General features: G+C 48.0%; 1 protein-coding gene across 2 annotated transcripts in view; it reads right to left on the bottom strand.

The window, feature by feature from the left end:
* ALPL (alkaline phosphatase, liver/bone/kidney) overlaps positions 1-3,501 on the bottom strand; it is a 22,039-nt gene extending 18,538 nt beyond the window's left edge. For both annotated transcript variants that reach the window (XM_008062722.1, XM_008062723.2), the window contains exon 1: positions 3,336-3,501. In XM_008062722.1, the coding sequence (XP_008060913.1) occupies positions 3,336-3,396 (61 nt within the window). In that variant the 5' untranslated portion in view covers positions 3,397-3,501. The remainder of the gene's footprint in view (positions 1-3,335) is intronic.
* Between the last annotated feature and the right edge of the window lie 6,796 nt (positions 3,502-10,297).

Here is a 10,297-nt window from a genome sequence, read left to right as displayed (position 1 = left end):
CAAAAAAAAAAAAAAAAAAAAACCAAGGTGCTTCTAAGGACTAAACTGAATAAGGTGAGTGGCACACCTGACCCACAGGAGAGGGTCCAAAGTTGCCCCCCATCTTCCCACAATCCCATCTCCAGGGCTGGGATGCATTTTTCTCCCAAGCAGAGGCCCAGGATTCTCCCACCATCTGCAGGGCGCTCACATCCCTGAGCTCTATCAACCTGCCCATGAGAACACAGAGGTCTGAAGACAGGAGCTCCTCGGCAACTTCCTCTTGGACAGCCTCCTGCTGCATAGACAGGGAGGCTGAGGTCAGGAGGGGAGGGCGGTCTTGCCCAAGGCCATGTGGCATGTGTGTGGGCTGAGGACACATCCGTGGGTTCTGGCCCGACTCTGACCCAGTCCGGACAACTGTGGGTGGAAGAGTTCTCCCTTTCTCACACACGTGAAGTCCTGGGCAAGGTGCCAACTACCCCCTCCTGTGGCATCTCCTCCGATCCTCCCAACAGCCCTAGTGGGTGGTTCCATGACTTCCTCCATCCACATTAGGAAATGAAAAAGTCAAGATTATAACTGCAGAGGGGGGACTGGAATCCCTCATGTCCCAGTGGCCCTCATGTCTCGGACCCAAGCGTATCCCACGGTCTTCCCTGGGGATTTCTCTTATGTCCTTCCATCACCCTCACCCGGATCCCTCGGCCCACCGCCCTCACCAGCAGCCCCAGCCCCCTTGAGGGCAGCCACTTCAGCCCTCCCAGGCAGAGTCCAGCTGGGACTCGGGAGCGCCTTGGCTCTTACCCAGCAGGGTGACTTCAGGCAAGTTGCCCTCACCAGAGTTTCTGCCCAGAGTTGAGTTTCCCAGGAGTTGAGTTTCTACAGCATATTTCATATCATCAAACTTTCTGTGGGGACCAAGAACCATCCACAGGCCATGCAAGGATGACATAAGCCTGGGCAGGTAGCCTGGGTCGATTTTTGCTGAGACATTGCCCGGGCCCAGGCTGGTTCCAACCTCCTTCCCGTCTGCCTCAAAACACACCATGGTGTGTTGGTCATGGAACCTCTTTGGCGTGGCAGGTCCCAGGGCTAGGCTGATGTCCATCCACTTAGCACCCACTGCTCTTCCCAATTCGCACTCTGCCGCCAGCTCGCCTGGTCCTCCTGGGCTTGCCACCTCTAGTCTGGAGTCCAGCGAGGCAGAGCCTTGTCTTTTTCACCGGAGCCACCTAGGGCCTATCCCCGAGAAAGGTTGAAAGGCTGGTTTGAGCAGTGATAGCTCTGGACAACGGAACACCAGGAAGTCATTGCTTTGGGAGACTATTAAAAGACACACACAGCCGGGCTCGATGGCTCAGCCTCTAATCTCGCGCTTTGGGAGGCTGAGGTGAGTGGATTGCCTGAGCCCGCGGGTTCGAGACCTGCCTGGGCAACTTAGTGAGACCTCATCTCTACAATAAATAAAAAATCAGCCGGGCATGGTAGCATATGCCTGCAATTCCAGCTACGGAAGTCTGAGGCGGAAGGATCACCAGAGTCCAGCAAGTCGAGGCTGCAGTGGCCGGGAGCGGCCACTGCACTCCAGTCTGGGCAACAGAGTGAGACTCCAACTCAAAAAAAAAAAAAAAAAAAAAAGACACACGCAAATGCTCACGACGTAATGCTATGTGGAAAGGGTACTTATCCATACACACTGTAAGATTCCATTGATACAAAGTTCAAAACAAGCAAAACGAGTCTCTGGTGGCAGGAGTAACCCTGGTCATTTCCTTTGGCTTTGGGAGGAAGTTGGCTGGGAAGGGCACAGGAAAGCCTACTGACACCATGAGCAGAAATGTTCTGTCTTGATCTGGGTGGTGGGTATAAACACATGTAAAAATGCATCACACTATACATTCAAGATTCATGTCCTCACTGTAAGTTATACCTAATTAAAAAGAAAACTCAATGTAATACCACTACATACCCATCAGGATGGCTAAAATGAAACAGATAAAAAACCGAATTGCAACGTTTCAAGACTTTGTTCTTAAATTGCAGTCTTGAGAAGTTAACATAAAAACTGGTCTAGGCCAGGCTGGGTGGCTCAGCCTATAATCCCAGCACTTTGGGAGGCCAAGGTGAGTGATTGCCTGAACTTGCAGGCTCGAGACCAGCCTGGGCAATTTGGTGAGACCTCATCTCTACAATAAATAACAGCAGAGTGGGCGACAGAATGAGACTCCAACTGAAGGGAAAAAAAAAAACAAACTAAAACTGGTGTAGAATTAGAAGCCCTAGGGTGCTGAAAGAATCAAACACCATACCACACTGCAGAGACACTTCCACAGGAGTCTCCAGCAGAAGAATAAAACAAAAACCCTGTCGAAGATGAGTTCCCTAGCAAGCACTACAAAGACAAGAAAATGTGCTACCATGGCCATGGGCTCATGCCTATAATCCCAGCACTTTGGGAGACAGGTGAGAGGATTGCCTGAGCGCACAGGTTCGAGACCAGTCTGGGCAACTTGGCAAGACCTCATCTCTACAATAAATCAAAAATTTAGCTGGGTGTGGTGGTGTAGGCCTGTAGTTTCAGCTACTTGGAAGGCTGAGGCGGAAGCATCACCTGAGCACAGTAGATAGAGGCTGCAGTGGCCGTGGGTGTGCCACTGTACTCCAGCCTGGGCGACAGAATGAGACTCCAACTCAAAAAAAAAAAAACAAAAAACAGAAAACATGCTACCATGAGGGAGAGTAAGCAGTTAAAACCAACAGGAAACTTAGTGTACCAAGAACCAGAAGAGTCTATGGAATTAGTTATATGTCAGACTACTAGAGATAGAAGAGAGAAAATAGAAACTCCAATCATAGCCGGGCTCAGTGGCTCAGCCTATAATCCCGCACCTTTGGGAGGCTGAGGTGAGTGGATTGCCGGAGCCCGTGGGTTTGAGACCCGCCTGGGCAGCGAGACCTCATCTCTACAGTAAATCAAAAAATCAGCCGGGCATGGTAGCGCATGCCTGTAATTCCGGCTACTCAGAAGGCTGAGGTGGAAGGATCGCCGGAGCCCAGCAGGTCGAGGCTGCGGTGGCCGGGAGCGGCTACTGCACTCCAGTCTGGGTGACAGAGTGAAACTCTAACCCAAAAAAAAAAAGAAACTCCAATCAAAGAATAGGATAACAGAAAGGGAAAAGAGTGACCTATCCAACCAACATATACAGTAGCAGAGCTGAGACTTCCTGCTTCAAACAATGTGTTTTTAGCTCTTTGATACTTTGGACAGTTCCGTGACCTTGAATACAGACACTGCCCTCATCCTACCCCACCCTGCACAAGGTCTCCTCCCTCCATCTGTGCCCCAATCCTACCTGGCACTAAGCAGTGGGTAAGGCAGGTGCCGATGACCAGTACTAAGAATGGTGAGATCATGGTGCACCCAAGACCCACTTCCTCTTTGGAGCCTGGAGATTCTGTGGACGTGGTAGGGAGGGTGTGGGCTGGTAGTGGTCAGATTTTAACTGATGTTCCGACCCTAGAAATTAAAAAAAGAGAAGACAAGACATGTGAGGCACAGTTCCAGAGATCATTTTTCATTTGCTTATTTATTCCCTGATTTATTCAACAAGTATTTGTTAAGCATCTCTTCCAGGCTAGGCATGCCAAACCCAGGTGGTTCCTCTTAGGAAAGTGAATCACACAAACACTTGTAAGTATCAGTGAGCTCTGTGCTATCAAGTAACTCCATTTCATGTCTCAAGTGAACTCCCACTTCCCATCCATCTGATGCTCACCACCTCCCAGCAGTCAATCTTTTTGGGTGGTACTTCTCAAACTGTCGCTTGCATCAGAATCTCCTGGAAGACTTGTTAAAACACAGTCCCGGGTTCACCCCCAGCATCTCTGTTGATTATATATATATTTTTTCTTTTTTTTCTTTTTTGAGTTGGAGTCTCCTGTCGCCCAGGTGGGAGGGCACTGACATACTCACAGCAACCACAGCCTCGACCTGTTGGACTCAGGCAATCCTCCCGCCTCAGCCTTCCAAGTAGCTGGAACTACAGGTGCATGCTGCCTGGCTTATTTTTTGATTTATTGTAGAGACAAGGTCTCACCAAGTTGCCCAGGCTGGTCTCAAACCCCTGAGTTCAGGCAATCCTCTCGCCTCGACCTCCCAAAGGGCTGGGATTACAGGCTTGAGCCACTGCACCAGGCCTGATTATATTTCTAGTAAGCTCTCAGGAAAGGCCCAAGTTTCTGCTTCATGGACCACACCTTGAGAAGCCCTATTCAAGAATACTCATCTCCAGCCTTTTAATTACCTCTGTCCCAAGCACATCAGGGACAAAACAAAGAGCCCACCCTTTCTTACAGGACACCTGCATTTGCTGCATTCTCTTCTAGGGCTTGTCCTTTATGGCAAGTGATATAAAAAAAAGTAAGTGTCACATAAGGGAAGAGACTGGCTGGTATGGGTAGCCATTTCTGGGTGGTGGCATCACAGCTGACTCTGATTTTTTTTTTTCCACATTGTCTTTTCTGTGTTTCCTAAATTTTCTTTTGTGTTGAGATACAGTATTATCCATATATATATTTAAATGTTATGTTAAAAAAAAAAAAAGACTGGAAACACACCACAACACTGTGGTTTTCTTTGGAACGCGAATGATTATTTCCTTTTCTTTTTGTCTTTGAATTTTCCAAGTTGCCTAAAATAAGCTTGTATTGATGTCATAAGAATGTTTTTAGACTGTGGTCATCCTGTTAGGATCAAAAGGGACTACACCTCATTGGCAGCTGAGAAATGTACCAATCCTGACATGTATGAGTGTTACAAGAAGACGAAGAATTTTAGATGGAAAGAGTTCATTGGGAAGTAATGTTATCACTTCCACCAAAACCAGGATAAAAATGATCATTTCACTTGTGGGAAATGACAGTATTACACATGCTACCACTAAAAAAGTATGCGGCAGATAAGAAATCGCTCCAGTACAATTATTATGTGGTAATAACAAAACTAAACTTATTTTTAATTAAAAAAAAAAAAACACCAGGCATACTGATTCACCCTTGTAATTCTAGCTGACTCAAGTCTGTAATCCCAGGATTTTGGGAGGTCGAGGTGAAGGGATTGCCTGAACCCACAGGTTCAAGAACAACCTGAGCAACCTGGTGAGACCTCGTGTCTACAATAAATAAAAATAATTAGCCAGGCATGGTAGCCCGTGCCTGTAGTTCCAGCTACTTGGAAGAATGAAGCAGAAGGATCGCCTGAGCCCAGCAGGTGGACGCTGGGGTGGTCATGAGCATGCCACTGCATTCCAGCCTGGGCGATGGAGTGATCCAACTCAAAAAAAAAAAAAAATTCTAGCTACTTGAGAGGCTGAGGTGGGAGGATCACTTGAGGCCAGGAGTTGGAAACTGGCCTGGGCAAGATAGTGAGACTGAGTCTCTAAAAAAATTTTGTTTGCTTGAATGAATAAATAAGAAGGGGGGAAAAAAAAAACCGCTGCCACCAGAAAAAGTGCTCTTGAGTCAACCTTTTCATTTATTTTTTTGAGTAGGAGTCTCACTCTGTCACCCAGGCTGAAGTGCAGTGGCATGCTCATGGCCACCACAGCCTACACCTGCTGGACTCAGGTGATCCTTCTTTCTCAGCTTTCCAAGTAGCTAGAACCACACTGAGCCTGGCCCAGCTTGTACATTTTAAAGGTTGAATCATCCAAGTGCAGTGGCTCATGCCTGTAATCCCAACACTTTGAGAGGTGGAGGTGGGAGGACTGCCTGAGCCTGTGGGTTCAAGACCAGCCTGGGCAACTTGGCGAGACCTCATCTCTACAATAAACCAAAAATTAGCCAGGCATGGTAGCATGCAACTGTAATTCCAGCTACTTGGAAGGCTGAGGCAGAAGAATCGCCAGGGTTCAACAGGTCGATGCTGGGGTGGCCATGAGCATGCCATGGGTGCCGGAGTGAGACTTCAACTAAAAATAAATAAATAAAATAAAATAAAATGTACAAGCTGCACTCCAGTGCCAGTGGTAAGCCCTCAGGTGGAGGGCAGGGGGAGAGGGAACTGAAAAAAATACAATGAGTCGGGGTTTCATTGTCATCTAGGCTGGAGGGCAGTGGCATAATCACAGCTCTGCCTCCTGGGCTCAGGCAATCCTTCTGCTTCAGTCTCCCAAGTAGCTGGGACTACAGGCACACACCACCACACCCAACTATTTTTTTTGCTTTTTGGTAGGGACAAGGTCTTGCTATGTTGCCCAGGCTGGCCTTTAATTCCTGAACTTAAGCAATCCTCCCGCCTTGGCCTCCCAAAGTGCTGGGATTACAGGCATGTGCAACAGCACTCGGCCAGTTTCTAAACATTCCTATAGCAAATCTGAAAATCAGAGAAGTGTTATTAAATATATGTAAAATATTAATACATTACATATTATTTAAAAACTGAAGTCACCTCTTTCAGGAAGTCTCCGGGTGATCACGCATTCCAATACACTACCACTTCAACCATCACGTGCACCTCCCTGTTTTGAAAGCCATAATTCTTCCCCAGTCCCTCTCAGCTGTCACACCGGGAGCGTCTAAGAGCAGGGACTTTGCCTTGTTTGCCTCTGTACTCCTGGTGCTTGGCACAGTCAGTATTTACATCAGTTGGAAGCCAGTGCCCTAAGGCAGGAGGCGGGGGAGGGGAGAACCGCCCCCCATCCTTTCCTCTGTGAGTGCACGAAAGTCCAAGCGCTGCTGAGGATGTGACGCTTGGGGACACTGGCAGCATCCATCAAAGTTGAGCATCGTACATGTGCCCAATGACTCACCTCCAAGAGATCCTACATAACAGCCCTGGACAGAAAGACCTCAAAACTCTTTCCACAGCAGGCAGGATAAACCCACTGTGTGTGTTCACAACATAGATACCTCCACAGCAACGAGAACAGATGACCTACAAATCTGTGCAACAACATGGGTGAATCCCACAAGGTGAGGGTGAGGGAAGGTAGCTAGACCCAAGACACTCCTAGTGATTCCAATGATACGATAAAAACGAACGCAGGGTGTCAGAGGACAGAACACAGCCTCTGCCAAAAGGCTGGAGGGGCTTTTGAGGTGCTGGTGCCATTCTGTTTCCAGATCTGGGTGCTGGTTCCATGGCAGGTTCACACTGAAAATCCAACAAGCTGGCCAGGCATGGTGGCTCACACCTGTAACCCCAGCACTTTGGGAGGCAGAGGTGAGAGAACTGTCTGAGCCCACGGGTTTGAGACCAGCCTGCGCAACTTGGCAAGACCTTGTCTCTATGATAAATCAAAAACTCAGCAGGGTGTGGTGGTGTGCATCTATAGTTCCAGCTACTTGGAAGATTGAGGCAGAAGGATCCCCTGAGCCCAGCAGGTCAAGCCTGCAGTGACTGTGAGCGTGCCACTGCACTCCAACCTGGGTGACAGAATGAGATTCCAACTCAGAAAAAAAGAGAGAGAGAGAGAGAAAAAGCCCAAAAAAGCTGTTGGTTTGTGATATGGACGCTTTTCTCTACGTGTGATACATTTCAATCAAAAACTACTCTCTGGGAACTTGTATAAAGGGCACAAGACAGCATGAAAACAGGCCTGAGACTGTACTTCGCAGTTTATAAAGATTTTCACTGTGATGTCTCACTAATAAACCATGCAGTGAACAGAGAGGGATGTATGACCTCTTGTTACGGGTGAGAAAACCAAGGCTCTGGAAGGAAGAGTGACTTGCCCCAGATGATTAACAAGTAGTGGGCTGAGGAGAACCCTGACCACAGGAGTCCTGATTCCAGAATCAGCAATGAGGTAACCACTGGTGACCCCCGGGGGCAGAGGCTTCTGTCTCCCCAAATGTAAAAGGAAGCTTCTAAAGTCTGACCCAGGAATAAAGTTGTGTGACCCAGAGCAGTCACTCCCAGGGTTCTCTTGGTAGTCATGCAGTCCTCCCATTCCTGCACCTGGCAACCCTGGTTTGCCTGCCACTACCACGGTTTTGCTTGGTATGGCGGTAAATCCACAGATCAGTGTGGATGGTTCATGTCTCCACAAGGTGAGTCTTCTGAGAAGCTGTCTCTCCGTTCACCTGGTCCTTCGATTTTATCAGCACTCTGTAGTCTTCAACATGTAATCCTGGACATGTTTGTCAGATTTATGCCTACATATTTCACTTTTGGGGAGCTACCGTGATTGGCATTGCTTCTGACATGGTTCATTCCGAGTGTAAAGAAGACTGTTGACTTGTATGATTTAGCTGGCTCCTTTGGCATTTGCTATGTAGACAGTCATGCGATCTACAAAGAGGGACATTTAAGCCAGGCTCAGTGGCTCAGCCGGTAATCCTGCGTGTTTGGGAGGCTGAGGTGAGTGGATTGCCTGAGCCCACGGGTTCGAGACCTGCCTGGCCAACTTGGCATGACCTCATCTCTACAATAAATCAAAAATCAGCCGGGTGTGGTAGCGGGTGCCTGTACTTCCGGCTACTCGGAAGGCTGAGGCGGAAGGATCGCCCGAGCCCAGCAGGTCGAGGCTCTGCAGCCACTGCACTCCAGTCTGGGTGACAGAGTGAGACTCCAACTCAAAACAACAACAACAAAAAACCAAAGAGGGACAGTTTCAGTTCTTCATTTTCAACTGATGTGGCCTTTATTTCTTTTTCTTGCCTTATTGTACTAGCTAGGACTTCCAGCACAGGAGCGGCAAGAGTGCATACCCTTGCCTTATTCCTGATCTTAAGAAGAAAGCATTCAGCCTTTTGGCATTTGGGATGATGTTTTGAGGTGTTAGGTACAGTTGATTTTGTGGGGAAAATTGGGAACTTGGTTTAGGATGTGTTGAGTTTGAGATGTCTTTTAGAAGTAGAGACTTCAAGGAGGCAGCTGGACAGAAGAGTCTGGCATTTGGGAGAGAGACCTTGGCGAGAGGTATAAATTTGGGAACCTGTGGGCACGTAGTTGGTGGTTAACACCATGATTAAACTTGACAAGGTCATCCAGGGAGAGGGAATGGGGACACAGCCCCATATTCCACAGGGAATCTGCGGCAAAAGCCCTCAGAAAGCCAGGTATTGGAAAGAATTTCTTCAACATGATAAAGGCTTGATGCCAAGAGCCTACAGCAATCACCATGCTTATGTATAAACTTTTGGCAAATTCCCTTTAGCACTGACTTCTGATTTCAAGGAGCTGGAGGCAACCTCTCTGTCCATAACTAGGGAAATGAATTAGTCAAGGATATGGAGGCAGTATCTATGTAGCAGTGATATCAAAACTGGAAGCCAAAACAGCAGCATGGATAGAACCCAAACACACAGAATTGAGAAACAAAGAATAAAATGTAGTTCCTGTATGTAAACGCAAACCACACCCATAGACGACACAGAGAAATGTATAAGGACATATACAAATTCAAGGATGGCTCATGCCTGTAATCCCAGCACTTTGGGAAACTGAGGCAGGAGGATCATTTGAGCCCAGGAGTTTGAGACCAGCCTAGGCAACCTAGTGAGACCTCGTCTCTACAAAAAAATTAGCCAGGCATAGTGATGCACACCTATAGTCCCAGCTGCTCGAGAGGCTGAGGTGGGAGGATCACCTGAGCCCAGGAGGTCGAGGCTGCAATGAGCCATGATTGTGTCACTGCACTCCAGTCTGGATGCCAGAGTGAGACCCCAACTCAAAAGTAAAAGGGACACATTAGATACATTAGCATGGGGACTTCTGGGGAACCACGGGAATGGGGGGGGGGGGACAGGGAACAGGGACGAAGGAGAAAATTAAGAAATAAAACCAGAACTGAGAGCTCACAACAGCATATCAAACACTGAGAAATAACTTATTCCACTCTCTCTGCACCTAGGATCCAAGACAGATGAGTAAATAAGGAAAAATAAAAGTAAAGAGTAACTGAACACAGTGGTTCACGCCTATAATCCAAGCACTTTGGGAGGTCGAAGAGAGAGGATTGCTTGAAGCTAGGAGTTGGAGACCAGCCTGGGTCACACAATGAGGTCCCGCCCTACAGGAGCATTTTTTTTAAATATGTGGGATACAATTTAGGGTCAGATATACAAATGTTCATTATGCAGGTACCTTTGTTGATGAGATGGGGCCCCTGAACAAGTATTCTTATGGTCATTGCTTGTCTCTCTTCCCTGCTGGCCTGAAGCAGAGTTTGGCCCATCCTACCCAGCTTGTGCCCCAGCCCTGTGCCTGCAGCAGCAGCAGCTCTGCAAGCACCAGTGGTTCAGGCTGGGATGCACGAACCTTGGCCAGGGACATGCATCGAGATGGGCTTGGCCTGGAGACAGGTGCCTT

This window comes from Carlito syrichta, unplaced genomic scaffold (genome assembly GCF_000164805.1).
Source record: "Carlito syrichta isolate Samal-C Ts95f unplaced genomic scaffold, Tarsius_syrichta-2.0.1 Scaffold305805, whole genome shotgun sequence".
In the NCBI taxonomy this organism is placed as follows: domain Eukaryota; kingdom Metazoa; phylum Chordata; class Mammalia; order Primates; family Tarsiidae; genus Carlito; species Carlito syrichta.
This window is presented reverse-complemented; position numbering and strand designations above follow the sequence as displayed.